The sequence below is a fragment of the Schistocerca americana genome, chromosome 2 (genome assembly GCF_021461395.2).
Source record: "Schistocerca americana isolate TAMUIC-IGC-003095 chromosome 2, iqSchAmer2.1, whole genome shotgun sequence".
Lineage (NCBI taxonomy): Eukaryota > Metazoa > Arthropoda > Insecta > Orthoptera > Acrididae > Schistocerca > Schistocerca americana.
The window spans coordinates 302,288,558-302,305,819 of record NC_060120.1 but is presented as its reverse complement, the minus strand read 5'-3'; the positions used below and the strand labels follow the sequence as shown (position 1 = coordinate 302,305,819).

General features: G+C 43.3%; 1 protein-coding gene across 1 annotated transcript in view; it reads left to right on the top strand.

Moving 5' to 3' along the window:
* LOC124591186 (ATP-binding cassette sub-family C member 4-like) overlaps nucleotides 1-17,262 on the top strand; it is a 384,591-nt gene that overhangs the window by 257,706 nt on the left and 109,623 nt on the right. Inside the window, exon 11 of the mRNA XM_047131714.1 lies at nucleotides 10,604-10,787. Coding sequence (XP_046987670.1) covers nucleotides 10,604-10,787 — 184 coding nt within the window. The remainder of the gene's footprint in view (nucleotides 1-10,603; nucleotides 10,788-17,262) is intronic.

The following is a 17,262-nucleotide window of genomic DNA, read 5'->3' as shown; positions in this document are numbered from 1 at the left end:
TAAGCTCAGCCAGTGTGGAAGCTTCTCTACATTTAATACGAACGACAGCTGGTTTTTGTGGACGTAGTATCTCCACATCTGAGAGTACACTGTAATGTCTTGGATTTCGGTCACAGACAACATCCTCAGATTAGCAGCACGTGCTTAAAAAGTGTGATATCTAATAACCATAAGACAGCCCGGTGCCGCCAGGACCTAGAAAAATCAATAGGGGGATAGTTATGACCTAAGAATGGCCTTCTGGGAATTTCTCACGCGTATGAGTTTCACGAAGAAAAGCATTCGGAATATACGTGGGATGTTGTAACCTACTCAATAAATGCACGATCACCGCAGCAGCCAGGGGATGAACATCAAGGACAATTGACTACTGGTAATCTGATTAAATGTCGTAGTAACGTAACTAATACATAGGTACAAACTTTACAATATGGGTATCCACAGCATAAGGTAAACAAGCATTCTTGAAAAATAAACGGCAAACAGCGGTTGTGTGATCCTTTAATAGTACTACGGGTTACACAACGTTAAAGCTGCATCTTCAGATACATCTAAATGGCGGCATTCTGGCATCTATTCAAATGAATATATCTAGCTCCCTTATCTAAAAATGTCTTGGAAGAAGAGTATCGTACAATCCAGTATCTCGATTGCAGCAATGAATAAGATTCGGATTTTGTCAACAAGATCATTAAAAATATTTTAAAAAATTAGGGCCACCCTCCCACAATAGGCATCCAGTCAGACTGACAAGTACTGACAAAGATAAAGACGAGACTAATTATCATAGATTTCCATACCCCGGCAACGTTTCTGATAAGATCGGTTCTATTTTAAAAAGAAAACACATAACCGTACTTTTTTCATTCGTAATAAGGTAGGAGTTATGCAGAGATAGCCAAGATTCCCGAATCTGTAATACAGAATCTATACTACATAAAGTTGAAGCACTATATTGTACCCCCTAATTTTAATTATTTACAGTGTAATTAATTTATTCTTGTTATATTTCAACTGTAATTATACTGCACTTCCCTTTTAACATTGCATGTCTATTCTAAGGACACATCCCGGAATTATTATTCAGATTATTTACAATTTCACACGCCGTCCATCTCTTCCGGGTAAGTTGCACCTGCCTGCTTTCTTGCTACTCACGTATGAACTCAGTATTCTGCCACCATCCGTCCATGACGGTTCTCATAGACATGCATCCAATCCGTTCCGGTAGGTCTCATCTTGCCTTTATTCATTCTAACAGTACCTTTATGGCGCTTTTCTCTACGTCCTGTCTTTTATCACAATTAATATTTACTTTGGGTTTCACCCGTAAGTCACCCCTTTTCTGGTTTTACAGTTTTATTGTTCCTTTTAGAGCTGACTTCCATGTATGGATGTTTTCTTTATTCCAACTGTTTTAACTTCAGTCTTTCGTCACTATTTTGACGAATTATTACAGCCTGATTGGGACGTCCAATGCGCTCAACTTTTTGCCTGTAAATAACATGAAAATAAGTAAGTCGACACTTAAATTTAAATTTGCTTCAGTCATTTATTACCTTTGTATATCACGTTAATTCTTCTCCGTCGATTGTTGCCGTTCTATGTTTTTTATAATTTTATAATTTTTATAATTCTTAATTCCCCCATGTATTATTCTATTTAGATGCACCTGAAGATGCAACTCTGACGCTGTGAAACTGGTAGTACTACTAAAGGATGATAGAACAGCTGTTTGCGGTTTATTTTACAAGAATAATACATAAGCGCTTTGCATGTGTTAGTGCCTGAGGATGAACAGCCTTGAGTCGTTATGTGTCACATATAAATTATGATGTTATAAAATTACCAATCCGTAAATATCGTCATTGACTGCGGCACTTCTACCGTTGAGAGGCTAGAAATATTCCGCAAGTGTTTTGATTATTCGTTTTTCCAGCTTCAGTGGGAATGTGGATCTGCTAGTTATAATTTGTAAGAAGGCACGGATCAATGAAAACCAGTTGTAGCCCTTTGTGACAAACGACCAAGGCAAGAAGCGACGAGATGTCGACGTGCGCTGTAAAGAGTTCAGCCCACGCCGCGACTGGGGTTCCCTCTAGGCGGAATCCTGCTCCTTCAGGCTGCAACACTGCCCGGCAGCCGCGAGCGGCAGGAAAAATAGGCACGAGGCGCGGCACGTATGGGCGAACATCGGTGACCACAGCCCAAAAGTCAATGGGTCAATGCAGCGCCACGTCTCCGCCAATTTATTGGAATAGCTGTCAACATACGAAGGCTACGGGTCCGCTGATTCTTGCGGAAATTCAGACAAATGAACAGGGATACCCGCGCGGGTCTTTGAGGTGGATCACGCTAAAGCGGATGATGGTGTTGACGACCTCGATGGTCAGCGCTCTATATTTAAACAACCAACGAACCACCTGAAAGAGTTGACAATGGTTCCTGACGCAAGTCAAAAATGGTTCAAATGCCTCTGAGCACTATGGGACATAACATCTGAGGTCATCAGTCCCCTAGAACTTAGAAATACTTAAACCTAACTAACCTAAGGACATCACACACATCCATGCCCGAGGCAGGATTGCAACCTGCGATCGTAGCGGTCGCGCGGTTCCAGACTGAAGCGCCTAGAACCGCTCGGCCACTGCGGCCGGCGAGGCAATACAGAGCTGACTCTTTCTAAATGAAGTAATTCTGTTTTAGGCTGTTAAAATATTATTTGCTGCGACTGCAGTTTCGACACAAGCTCATTTTCAAACACTTTGAAAATAATCACCAAACAAAATACATGTAATTACAAAATTGAGAAACATAGAAAAATAAAAATTTGGAAGATATGTAGGATGTTGTAACCTACTCAATAACATAACACTGTGACATGCTGGAACATAGTTATCAAGAGTGTAATCGTGAATATACGCCCTCGTGTAAATTTATCCTCTTTTATGTACACAACGCGAACACATTTTAGAGAGTTGATTAAAAGGCAGCGGATATAATAAACGCTCAAGTCAAATATTTTTGTAGCGTGCGTGGTAGTCGGGTCACAATATCGACGAAGAAGTAAACATACGAAGAGCATACCTCTTAGAATGCAAAGATGCTCGTATGTGGAGTCATTATGATTGTAAAATGTCCGTAAACAAAGAGGGAAGTAACAGAAATATGTGTCATATAAAACGGAGTCAATAAATGATATTGAGAATGTTTTGCGTTTGTGAACTGCTGCTTTCGCCTATAAATGGCTCTGAGCACTATGCGACTTAACATCTTAGGTCATCAGTCTCCTAGAACTTAGAACTACTTAAATCTAACTAACCCAAGGACACCACACACATCCATGCCCGAGGCAGGATTCGAACCTGCGATCGTAGCGGTCACTCGGTTCCAGACTGTAGCGCCTAGAACCGCACGGCCGCTCTGGCCGGCTTTAGCCTATACCTCAGATTTTAGATCCTCTTCTATACTTATAATTTATAGGTCTTGTTGTGAATTAATAGTCTCTTAATCTTTTTACCCTACATTTAACTTACATTCTCAGTATCGTTTGTTCATTCCGTTCTTATTTAACATACGTTTCTGTTACTTTCTTGCTTTCTGAGGAGACGTCTTACAAAAATATCAACACTTTGTACTAGTATATTTGCATTCTAAGACTCATGGCCGGCCGGAGTGGCCGAGCGGTTCTAGGCGCTACAGTCTGGAACCGCGCGACCGCTACGGTCGCAGGTTCGAATCCTGCCTTGGGCGTGGATGTGTGTGATGTTCTTAGGTTTGTTAGGTTTAAGTAGTTCTAAGTTCTAGGGGACTGATGACCTCAGAAGTTAAGTCCCATAGTGCTCAGAGCCATTTGAACTATTTTTTAAGACTCATGTTCTTCGTATGTTTACTTTTTCGCCGCCATAGTGATCCATATATCATGTATGTTACACAAAAATTTTGACTTTGGAGTTTTTCATGTCTACTGCCATTTCACCAACTTTCTAAAGTGTGCTAGCAGTGTGTGTGTGTGGAACAGACGATATATTTGCACTACCACATATACACTGAAAAGCCAAAGAAACTGGTACACTTGCCTAATATCGAGTAGGGACCTGCAAGCACGCAGAAGTGCCGCATCACGACGTGCCATGGTCTCGACTCATGTCTGAAGTAGTGTTGGAGGGAACTAACACACTTGAATCTTGTAGTGCTGTCCATATATTCGTAAGAGTACGAGGGGGTGGAGATCTCTTTCGAACAGCACGTTGCAAGGCATCCCGGATACGCTCAATAACGTTCATGTCTGGGGAGATTGGTGGCCAGCGGAAGTGTTTAAACTCAGAAGAGTGTTCTCTGGAGCCACTCTGTACTAGTTCTGGACATGTGGGATGTCGCATTGTCCTACTAGAATTGCCAAAATCCTCAGGAACGCACAATGGACATGGTGCAGGTGATCAGACAGGGTGCTTACCTACGTGTCACCTGTCACAGTCGTATCTAGACGTATCAGACGTCCGATATCACTCGAACTGCACACGCTCCACGCAATTACAGAGCCTCCACCAGCTTGAAGAGGCCCCTGCTGACATGGGGTCCATACCCGTACACGTCCATCCGCTCGATACAATTTGAAACGAGACTTGTCCAACCAGCAACATGTTTCCAGTCATCAACAGTCCAATATCGATTTTGACGGGCCCAGGCGAGGCGTAAAGCTTTGTGTCGTGCAGTCATAAAGGGTATATGAGTGGGCCTTCGATTCCGAAAGCCCACATCGATGATGTTTCGTTGAATGGTTCGCGCTCTGACATTTCCTGACGGCCCAGCACTGAAACCTGCAACAATTTGTGGAAGAGTTACTCGTCTATCACGTTGAACGATTCTCTTCTGTCGTCGTTTATCCCGTTCTTGCAGGATGTTTTTCCAGCCGCAGCGATGTCGGAGGTATGATGTTTTACCGGATTCCTGATATTCGTGGTGCACCTGTGAAATGGTCTTACGGGAGAATACCTACTGCATCGCTACCTCGTAGATGCTGTGTCCCATCGCTCGTGCGTCGACTATAACACCACTTTCAAACTCACTTACATCCTTGAAAACCTCCTATTGTAGCAGCAGTAACCGATCTAACAACTGCACCAGACACTTGTTGTTCTACTGTTTACATATCTCTGTATTTGAATACGCATGCCTATACCAGTTTCTTTGGCGCTTCAGTGTAGTATCAATAACATAGTGCAATATAATGAAATGGTCTTTCATTCGCGCGTCGTCAATGTTTCATCTACGTCTACATCTACATTTATACTCCGCAAGCCACCCAACGGTGTGTGGCGGAGGGCACTTTACGTGCCACTGTCATTACCTCCCTTTCCTGTTCCACTCGCGTATGGTTCGCGGGAAGAACGACTGCCGGAAAGCCTCCGTGCGCGCTCGAATCTCTCTAATTTTACATTCGTGATCTCCTCTGGAGGTATAAGTAGGGGGTAGAAATATATTCGATACCTCATCCAGAAACGCACCCTCTCTAAACCTGGACAGCAAGTTACACCCCGATGCAGAGCGCCACTCTTGAAGAGTCTGCCACTTGAGTTTGCTAAACATCTCCGTAACGCTATCACCCTTACCAAATAACCCTTTGACGAAACGCGCCGCTCTTCTTTGGATCTCTTTGGCGTCTTTTTGTAGCATTTGTAGTCCTGTTCGCTATGCATTCCAGATATGGTTTTTTAATAACAGTCCGACGTCCATAAAACCAATTATCCCGTACTTGATGCTTTATGCATTTCGCAGTAATTCATAAAATAAACAACACAGGATGTTCCGAAACTATTCGTTTAAATTAATACGGAAGATAGAGAACATCGAATCAAATATATTTAGTTGTTGTTCGTGTGGTCCCTGATGGCAGTTTCTGATGATAGGAACGATTTTAACAGACGGTAGTTTAACATTCTATTTACAGCAGTGTTATTCACAGTAACAGCTCGAATACGCGACCATTGGCCTGTATGCACGCAATACATCGTCAAATCAGTGACTATCGAGTCTGTTCAAAGATTCTTGGCACGTCCGTAATGGTAGCAGCAGCGACGGCAATTGTAGAGACGAGGTCTTTTTGTGTTCAGCAGGTTAGCTTCCATTAGGAAAGTGCCTGCACTCAGCGACTGTTACGTAATTTTTTTCAGGTTTTGTTACGCAAATCCAGATTTCTGCTAGTGCCTAGCCATTATCAATGCACTATTTTTTAATCTCGAGGTATTGTTAGTTCCCTCAGATCGGTTTCATATAGCAGTTGCTTCAAGAGCCACCTCGGCCGATCCATCGTTTCCCGAAGGTGACGGTCAGATGGTACCTCACAGCAACGCTGAAACGAGCTGGCGCTTCAACCCGTACAGCAAACTGTCCACACAGAGAGCAGTTTTGAATGTCAGTACACATTTGTAGTCAGAAATACCGAAACAACTTCGTACGTCAGCGCCACTAATAAAATGTTGCATAATATTACAGGTTCACTTCAGAGACCATATGTTCCTTATCGAAATATATTTCTAATGTTCTCCTCTTCCTGCATTAATTTGAACGGATAGTTTCGGAACTCCATGTATATTCCGAGAATAACGGAACTTTGCTCCAACTTGTGGCCATGTGATCAAATTATTGTATGCCGCAGTGATGTACACGTAAGAAGACGATCGCAGGACCAAGGAGTGGAGTACGATGCGACGCACCAACCAGTAGTGTTATTCTGTCGCATCTGTCTGCAGCGTGCACTTTGGGGTACTTGTGGAGTTTTTAAGGTTGATTTTCTCGTTATATTTCGTGTAGTTGAGGGTAGTTAGCTTTTGTAACGTTCATTACAGATGAGGCAAACACAAGAAGTACTGCGTTAACAAGGACCGCGGTAGTCATCGGAGCATATACGAGGGGCGTTTGAAAAGTCCGTGCAAAGTCCGAGCGATGGCACTACCGGCGCGTATCGAGATCATGTTTAGTTAGTAGCATCTTTGGAAAGAACGCACGCCACGTTTCAGCCATATTGGTCTATTTCTTTGTGTTTGGCATTCGTGTGAACCAAGGAAGTCGAATGATTGTCAGAAACGGACGAAGAAGAATTTAGTATGGTGATTAAACATTACTTTATGAAAGGCAAAATGCCTCAGGAGACTAGAGGGAAGCTTGATAAACATTACGGTGACTCTGCGCCTTCGATTAGAACAGTTTATAAGTTGTTTCAAAATTTTCGGTGTGGCCATACGGGCACAAGTGATGCTAAATGTTCTGGACGTCCTGTGGAAGTTACGACTCCAGAAATCATTGATAAAATCCATGATATGGTGATAGTTGACAGAAGATTTAAGGTGTGTGAGACTGCTAGATCCGTGGCCATCTCGAATGAACAGGTACATAATATTTTACATAGACATTTGGACATAAGAAAGCTATCCGCAAGATGGGTTTCGCGATTGCTCACGCTTGACCAAAATCGGAATCGTGTGAAGTGTTGCATCTGTTCAGGAAGAATCCACAGGACCTTAAGCGTCGTTTCGTCACTGTGGATGAAACATGGATACATTACTATACTCCTGAGACCAATCAACAATCTAAATAATGGGTTACCAAGGAAGAATCTGCACCAAAAAAGGCGAAGACCAGTCCTTCGGCCGGAGAGGTTATAGCGACTGTCTTTTGGGATTCGCAAGGGATAATCCTCATCGACTATCTGGAAAAGGGTAAAAATATTACAGGTGCATATTATTCGTCGTTATTGGACAGTTTGAAAACCGAGCTGCAAGAAAAACACCGGCGATTGGACCGCATAAAAGGCGTTTTCCATCACGACAACGCATCAGCACACACCTCAGCAGTTGTGGTCGCAAAATTAATGGAAGTAGGATTCCAACTCGTTTCACATCCCTGTATTCTACAGACTTGGCTCCCTCGGACTACAATTTGTTCCCCAATTTGAAGAAATGGTTGGCGGGACAAAGATTTTATTCAAACTAGGAGGCGATTGCAGCAACTAATATCTATTTTGCAGGCTTGGACAATTCCTATCATTCGGAAGGGATCATTAAATTAGAACTGCGCTGGACGAAGTGTATAAGTCTAAAAGGAGACTATACCGAAAAATAAAAAAAAATGTACCCCAAACATGTAAGCAGTTTTTATTTTTGCACGGACTTTTCAAATGCCCCTCGTAAATTGTCCTAGGGACAGTCAACAGAAACAGCAGCGCTTTGCGGCGATTTCCCCAGCCTTGCTCGTTAGCAGTAAGAGAGCGGCTGGAGCCTTTGTCTTGGGACAGAGACAGGGAACACACTGACGATCACTCACATTATTCTAGAATCTTCATATGGAAATGATGCTCTAAGCCCCCCCCCCCCCCCCCCCCCCCTCTTCTAACTCCGACTCCGACTTTTGCTGTTGCACACGGATTAAGAAGAAACGCGAACTGACTCTAATCGACCCTGCAAGTGGCGTAGAAAAGAGTTTGGCACCTGTAATAATTTAATTTGATAAATAAGTTTCATTAACGTGGTGAGAAATGAAAGGGTTGCTCTACCGATCTACAGAATGAAAGTTCTGTCCAAAATAACAATTTGATTTATTATGAATAAACTAAAAATAATAAACACAACACATGAAACATTTACAATACGTCAAATTGGATACTCAAATAAATGCTGTGAAGGTGAAGTTGTCTGTAAACTAGCTTGTGACGTTTATGACCAAGTGATATGTGGAACCAATTCCTTGCAACTAAAATCTTAAGAGAAACACCCAGCCAACCCAACATTAATTGCTGTTACAGTAGTGAGAACTCAGACAATGAACACCCAAGACAGAACCACGTAAGAAAAGACGGGAACAGGCGCGCTCTGCTGAGCTCTGATTATCACAAAACAAAATTCCCTACTCTGCCGGTGCTGCGGACATACATCACCCAGCTGTCTTCTTAACTGCAAGGACGCGATCTGGCGTACTGGAAGCGATGGCTGGTTGCTTCGACGTCCAGTCGTAGTGATGATAATGTCACGAGTATAGCCCGAAACAAATTATCCTGGTCTGGTTGTTCCAGACTAAAGACTTCCTAGCAATACAAATGCGTCTGTGAGGGAGACGAAGAAGGCTCGCCACACAGTCACTGACGGTACAGTGATTGATCTTAGCAAGCGAAGCCACACAGTAACTCCGATACAGTCAACTTTAGCCAAAACTGCTCAAGACGGACAACATAGGCCGCTTGTACGCAGAACACTCAATTGCCAACTGTACTCGGAAAGTTACGTTGAAGTCGAAACTTCAGCAACTTCGTAAAACAGTTACAATTAAATGAAAGTATATTATACAGCCAACGGAAGGCAGGCTATCCAGAGCAGTGAGAGCTCAGTCTTGTAACCTACTCCGACCGAAAGACGAGAGCTGACCTTCTCAAGAGCACCTGTACAAGCCGACCGAGCGAGGTGGCGCAGTGCTTAGACACTGGACTCGCATTCGGAAGGACGACGGTTCAATCCCGCGTCCGGCCATCCTGATTTAGGTTTTCCGTGATTTCCCTAAATCACTCCAGGCAAATGCCGGGATGGTTCCTCTGAAAGGGCACGGCCGACTTCCTTCCCCATCCTTCCCTAATTCGATGAGACCGATGACCACGCTGTCTGGTCTCCTTCCCCAAACAACCAACCAACAAGCCGAACACAGAACATTCCCGCCCCCATGACAGTGCCCGTGGTTAAACGTTCCAATTAGCAACTCGAAAACCGATGGAAAATTCCACTCTATTGCCGACGCACTACTACTCCACCAATGGAGATACTTGGCGCCAATTTCTGCGCCGATTTTGCTACGTCACAGAGCTATCCCCTGAGCCAGCCAATCACAGTTATGATTTTGCAGAAAACGCGGGAATTTGCCCGCCAAAACTGCCTGGGAACACAAGTAATTCCCACGCCACGCTGGTAGCCCGCCAGAAAGTGTTTTCACTAAGTTGCTGCGAAGTAACGGAATCTCTAGCCCAGCCGCTCTGTCAGACCCCTGTGGGCATGTCGCTCCCGCTCTTATGGCAATGTCGGCGTCTGGAAAGCATCCACTCGACTCCCTCACACCCGTTGGCTTAACCCTTTCAAGTTCAGCAGTGCCTGCCTGTCACCAGACCACCCGGGTGATGAGAGACGCTGCGTGGGAAGTCCGCGCGTGAAGGAATAGCGACTTTTCACTGCATGCAATTAGAGAGGAAAATCGAATTACTCAGAGTAAGATAGAAATATGAGAGGGGGCTCATGCCACCTCTCACGCTTCTTACTTGCACACAACTGTAATTCGTCTGCGACGCGACTTGCCACTCGTTTCTACAAATGCCGAATATCGGAAAGGGGGCATAGCTCTACTGAAAATTGCGGTGGACAGTGCCATGCGGTAAGAATTCAGTGAGCTCAGAGAAAACCAGAGACCGAGATACTAGAGTCTTCAACATTGCAGTATCCGAATTACTCGTAGCATTGTCCAGCACTATTTTGATCGAACACGTAAAGAGTTTAGAAACGGGCTCTCACGGCTATAGGGTGGTTTTACTGAAAGTTGAGATTTTACGTCAACGACAGTTTGTTGCACGCAGGGCGGTGTACGGCGACGCAGACATCTACCTGTTGGACGACCCGCTGTCGGCGGTGGACACGCACGTGGGCAGGCAGCTGTTCAAGCAGTGCGTGTGCTCCCTGCTGGCCAACAAGACGCGCATCCTGGTCACGCACCAGATACAGTACCTGCACGCCGCCAACAAGATAGTCGTCATGGACGAGGTGAGTACGGCCTCTAGCAGAGGCTTCCAACGAGAACACCTCGTTGTGGAAGTTTCTTTCCAGAGCTACAGCGTAAGGTACGCGCATATCTTGTCGGAAACCGTGTCCGTACATGACGACGAAAGCTCTGGTGCAGCAGACACCGTCTTCAGGAGATCTCAGTGAGCAATAATGCCGAACAATGTTTGTGACCGCTCTATTCATACAGCTAAGTGCGCCATTTCATAGGAAGCACATCGATTAAATTATTGGCCACGTTCGAAGCAAGGCTGATTTCCACTGTCTCTTGTTGGAGCTTAGATTGTTTTTCTCACATTTCTTCTTGCCTTTTCTCTTGTGTCTTTGTCCCGCATCGGCGCAGGGTCTGCATGGTTAGTACCGGATTTGGTATGGTTAATTGAGGGGGGGGGGGCGGATGCTCTCCCTGTCCATCCCGCTACAGCGCCCCCCCCCCTCCTCCCTTGCCCCTACCCTCACCATATAGTTCCTCTATTAGTTATCCTTCTATGGTTGAACACAAGAGAGTGCAATTTTTGCACCAGTGGAATAATTCAACAACACGCGAACTGAGCATAATGACTGGCCTTTTTAAGGGATCTGACACTATTCGGAGATATGGGGATATCTGACATTCTAAAAATCTTAAGATGTAAAATCATCAGTTGTCAAATTCGAGACAAAACTGTCAGAAACGCACCAATTTACTATGATCTTCACCTAGTGTCTCCGGACACTACGGTGTCGTCTTCTTACTTGGACAAACACAATTATTAGACTTCACGGTAAATGATGACAGCCGAAACAGTTGCAGGATAAAGATTTCTTAAAATTCTTGAGCACGGTTTCGGTATATCTAAATATACCTTCATCAGAAGTAAAATACACTAAAATTACATCCTGCAATGGAGATTAATAAAACAATCGTGCCAAAGGCGTCGTCAGTAGTTAAAACATCACCTCCATTTATACAACATGATTATGGACAGAGGGTCGATGTGCAACACAGCTTAGCATCAGTACTTCGCCTATCTGCTAAGCTGTGTTCGCATCGACGCTCTATCCATAATCATGTTGTATAAATGGAGGTGATGTTTTAACTACTGACGACGCCTTTGGCACGATTGTTTTATTAATCTCCATTGCAGGATGTAATTTTAGTGTATTTTACTTCTGATGAAGGTATATTTAGATATACCGAAACTGTGGTCAATAATTTTAATAAATCTTTATCCTGCAACTGCTTTGGCTGTAATCATTTACCGTGAAGAATTTCAACAGTTGCTGTTTAGGGTTTAAAATCTTGACAATTAGTGGACACACCCCTCTCAGGAAGCCGACTGCGAACGGTTTTAATAGACACTCTGTGTCCAATACTCGATACTGTCTATTCGGATTCCACCTGCTATTCGGTCTCTGATGTGCGGTGACAATGATTCCTGGTTGTAGTTATTCGTGAACGGCTAAGCCCTGATTTTCTTTGAATAGCTCTCTTTTTTTGAAAACTAATCCGAAGACGTGAAATTGCGCTTCATGACGCTCTAACTCCTTTGGAGACCTCACGCTTCGGCTGAGGAGTTTGTGTCTTTCTAGTGATTCGCCATTTTACAAATTCCGGCAAATCGCCTTACTATTAACACTCTACCGGTTAACTCGTGACAAAGCCAACATTGACACCAAGCACCGACGACTGCTGGACGTCCAGTGCTAGAGAATTCATGTTATCAGTCTCTTGTCTAACCGGCGGCTCCTCTTCCTGTAGTTACGTTGTATGGTTGTAGTGCTTGACGTCCACCGAACGAGGTGCCATATTGGTTGGCACACAGGATTGGCATCCGGGGAGAGTAAGGTACAGATCCCCACCATTCAGTCTGATTCAAGTTTTCCGAACTTTCACTAAACCGATTGAAGAGAATCGTGTTCGTGGAGCAGATCACGGCCGCTTTCCTTCCTCATCTTACCTGAGCCGAGCCAGTGCACCTCGTATAATTATCTTGGAGTTTCCAGGACATTAAACCTTAAAACGTCTTCTCCACTCCTTCTTTCTCTACCGGGGTGTACAGACATCCTCAGTTATTTAACCAACGCATGTAAGGCGCTACATTTTTACACAGACGTCGAACGACTCCGACCGGCGGTGTTGCTCCATGACCATGATTTCACTCATTAGTGTGAATACTGTCCAGTTATAAAAAACTGTTACATTTAATTTATGAAAACAATCTCATCCGTATGGCATCCACAGCTAAAATAATTATACATACTGAGAGGACCACGGAAGCAAATTAAAATAAACTGAGGTGTTGGAATTCTGGTCGTCCTTTTAACCCAGGAAGCCAGTTATGACACCTTACTACTATGCAGAATGAATTTTCATTCCACACACACATGTATAGCAACACTTTCTGGTAAGTACCGTCCTTAGGTACGGTTTCCTTTGTGTTATTTACGACGGTGAGAAATTTCGCTTCACATAGACTTTCATTTTAGGATCACGCCTACCATTTCTGATGATATATTGATGTTGCCAAAATGGAAGCGGTAGACACTGGTGTATTCCCGGATGTCATCTCAGTACTCAGAAGTTGAACAGTGTAGACCGTTTCACCTTACCACACGCGATACTGACATTATTGCTCCAATTATGCCTTCATTCTGGTCTACTCTTATAACATTTTTGTTTTAGTGATATCTGGCGCTCTCCAAACGTAAATTGTCAGTGACAACTGCCTTTATTAAGTCTGACTTTCGTTGGTGGTTGCCTCAGTAGTGCATCTTGGAACACGCATTTAGCGATTTAAATAGCCTGGGACATGAGACTTACTAACTAATTTTATGATAGCGGCTCATTCCTTTTGTCTTTAATTAGCGTGCCATGATTTTAATTTTTAGTATTAAGAATTCTGAACTTAGTATGTCAGTAGTACGATCAGTAGTACCCAGAAATGCACCGGAGAATATGCCTACCATGGTACGAGACCGGTTGTACCAGTCTCTGAGCGACTACAACAAAACAGCTAACACGGCGAATTGGACTAGCAATCAGTTTTACCAGCATTTCAACACTTCAGTATATTTTAATTTGTTTGAGTGATCCTTTCAATACGTGTTGTTAAGTTACGAATTCCGAAATTTTACGCAAGTGGTGGCGACCGTGATGTAATCTTCTAAAATTCTTTCTGTGATGGAGCTTTGGCCTCGTGACATAATTGCCGTAAACAATAGCGCAAAAACTTGATCACTGCCTTTTTCGTTGAAAGCTGACGAATAAAGATGAAACACTTACTTCGGCAACTTTTTAGTTTTATTGAAATCACTGCAGTCAATAATAGAAGGTAAGATGAAGTTCGTAACGGCCACAGGGCCGCATAATGAATACGGCTGCTGGAGCGCAGTCAGACGCCGTGAAGGTCAGAGGCACATCTGGCGAGACAAAGGAACTGTTCATTTGTTTCTGCAGGCAGAAATGTATGTACGCCCTATGTCCCCGATACTGATTCACAGAAAAAAAATCGATAGAGATGTCTTTTAAATGTTGTGAGAATTAACGAACTAAAACCGCATAGATACATCTAAACGCAGGCCGCATCGACTGTCCTAATGTAGCTTTAGGCGCTTTCTTTCATTCTTTCTGAAGAGATGTTAGGTAGATCTCAGTCTCCCTACTGCCACAAATATCTCAGATAAGTTCAAAATCCGTAAAAATGAGAAATATATATTTGTATTTTTCTGCTGCCAGTCACATTTATGAATTAACATACTGCAACGCGTTTCAAGCATGTTTTGCTTGTCATCAGGCGTTTATGCGTACACGTATATGCTACTTAAAGATGAAATGTGTTAATTTAAATTAACGTAGAACACTGTTTGTTCACCCTTCTGCTTTTGGCATAGATTTGGGGGTATTTATGTAGTGCGAGGGAGGGGGGGGGGGGGGGGGGGGGAGCAGTGTGTGTCCTGAACATTTCCATTTTTTCCACGGAATTTCTGAGGCTACTGAACTACTGAAGGATTTAGAGTTTTTTAATGTATTTATCTCATTAAGAAAATTATCTCCCTTTTTTGTATTTTAATAGAAATATTCATTCACAGTACAAAAAATAGAGATAGTATTTTTAATGAGACAACTGTATTCAAAACTCAGAATTCTTCAGTAGCCTTAATTCAGTGCTAATGCATTAGATTTAAGATGTGCCAGTGTTAAACTAAACATATAATAATATAAAACGTGATAACTTGAGACGTAGAGACATTTATCGGGAATTTGCTACAACAAATGTGGTTACTCAGAATGTTATCTGTGTTGTGGCAGTTGGTAGCGCATGCTCCTGCACGTAACTGCTTTATTCATGCATACGCGCGTTAGTAGCTGAGTGGACTCGACTCTTCAGCAGAACGTGGTCTGTGTGCTTTCTCTCGCGGAGCTAAATTCTGTTACTCTGGTACAACCTCGTTTTCGGCGTGAGAACGGACTGGAAACTGGGAGTTTGGTTCCGATGTCGGACCACCACGCCAAAAACGCAGTTCCAGAGGCTACTGTTGAATTAATCTGTATGTCCTTCCACTTCCAACGGAGACGTCGTAAGTCGATCCGACAAGAAAGCAGGCAGTCGCAGGTATCTCATTCGACAGAACACAATGCCGTCCATAAAAGGTTGTGCTTGTGGGCGTACAAACAGCAACTTTGTCACAAAATAAAACATGAGGTCATGCGGCGACGGAAGGTATTACCAGAGACAATTCTGGCAAAAATAGATGAAAACGACACATTCGTTTATTTTCTCTGTTTCTCGGACATTCCACTCTTCCGGCATGGCAAACAAGTACAACTGCTGCATGGGAAACTGAAATCCACCCACGTTTTGATAGAGTGTGAATTAACTCACCGGAAGTGAATGTGTGGTGTGGATTGTTCAAGGACAGGGTTATAGGCCCATTATTCTTCGCGGAGCCTACTACAGTTAATGCAACAACGTACGTAGACATGTTGGAGCTATGTGCTGTGCTACAGCTTCCTCGTGAGATGGCAAACCATGCAATTTTTCGAACATTGTGAGGCACATCTTGGTTATGAGTTCCCAGGACGCTGGAATGGGAGAGGTAGTCCATCAATTGCTTGGCCCCCCTAGAAGCCCAGACATTATGCCACTTGATTTTTTTTCTGTGAGAGTTTATCAAAAATCAAGCGTACCAGACACGAGTCCGTGATCTACCAGATCTGTGCCATCGCGTTCTTGCAGCTGTAGCAAATGTTGCGCCTGCAAGGCTGCAAAATACTTGGAGAGAAGTAGAATGCAGATTAGATGTCAGCTGCGTCACTAATCATGCACATACCAAGGTGTATTAGGAGTGTAAAGAAACATTTTGAGTTACCATTCTTGTAGAAACATACCGCCAATAAATGTGTCTATTACTTCTCAAGTTATTAAATTTTATATTGTTGTATGTTTAACCCGGACACTTTGAATTAAGTGTATATTGTTTACATATATGAAGAAGCATTGTGTGCAGCGAAATACGTCCAAATCAGTGGCAGACTAACCAGTCATACAACAGCTCCCCCAGAGTACCAACGATGTGAATCAATCTTTCGGACACCAAAGTGATAAGTGAATAACGTTTACCGCACCATAATAACTTAATGCAAAACCATATGAATCCCACACAGGCTGTGGTGTCAAACATAACAAACAACGAGGCACAGCTCCGTACTAGCAGCAGACACCGATTGACATCGATTTGTGGTCAAACACTGCCTCCCCTCCCTCCCCACAAATATCCCCAAAAACTACTCCACGAGCAGAACAATGAGAAAAATGTTGATTTAGATTTTGGCGTTTTATCTTTATGCAACATATATCTGTTTGCATAAATGCCTGATGATGAGCAAAACCAGTTTGAAACGCGTTGCAGTATGTTCAATTTAACATAAAATACATTACTGTGACTGGTAACAGAAAAATACAGATAATTATTCCACACAGTACCGCTTCCTACAAACCCGCGTTCTGCCATCCTAATTTAGGTTTTCCATGATTTCCCTAAATCGTTTACGGCAAATGGCAGAATGATTCTTTTGAAAGGGTAGGGCCGCTCCGTTTTCCATCCTTCCCTAATCCGAGCTTGAACTCCGGCTCTAATGACCTCGTTGTCGACGGGAAGTTATACACTAGTTTCCTCCTCTTCCTAAACCTAGCCACCTTGGTCTCTATTAACTACGTGAAATACTGTTTAATTTCACGTGCATTTTCAGTCACTGGAATACGAGTGCGAATAGCTTATCTTTTTAGACGATACCTTTTCTGCGGCTTTGGCGTATGGACTGCGGGAAAAAGTCGTCTGTCATGCATGACTATGTTTCGTAATCTTCATGTGGTTCTTATGTTGCCTATGAGAAACGATTAGCTAATACATCGCTATATAAGGATTAAAATACGTTTGTAACTAACGCTTCAGCAAGTCGAATGGTAAGGGCCAG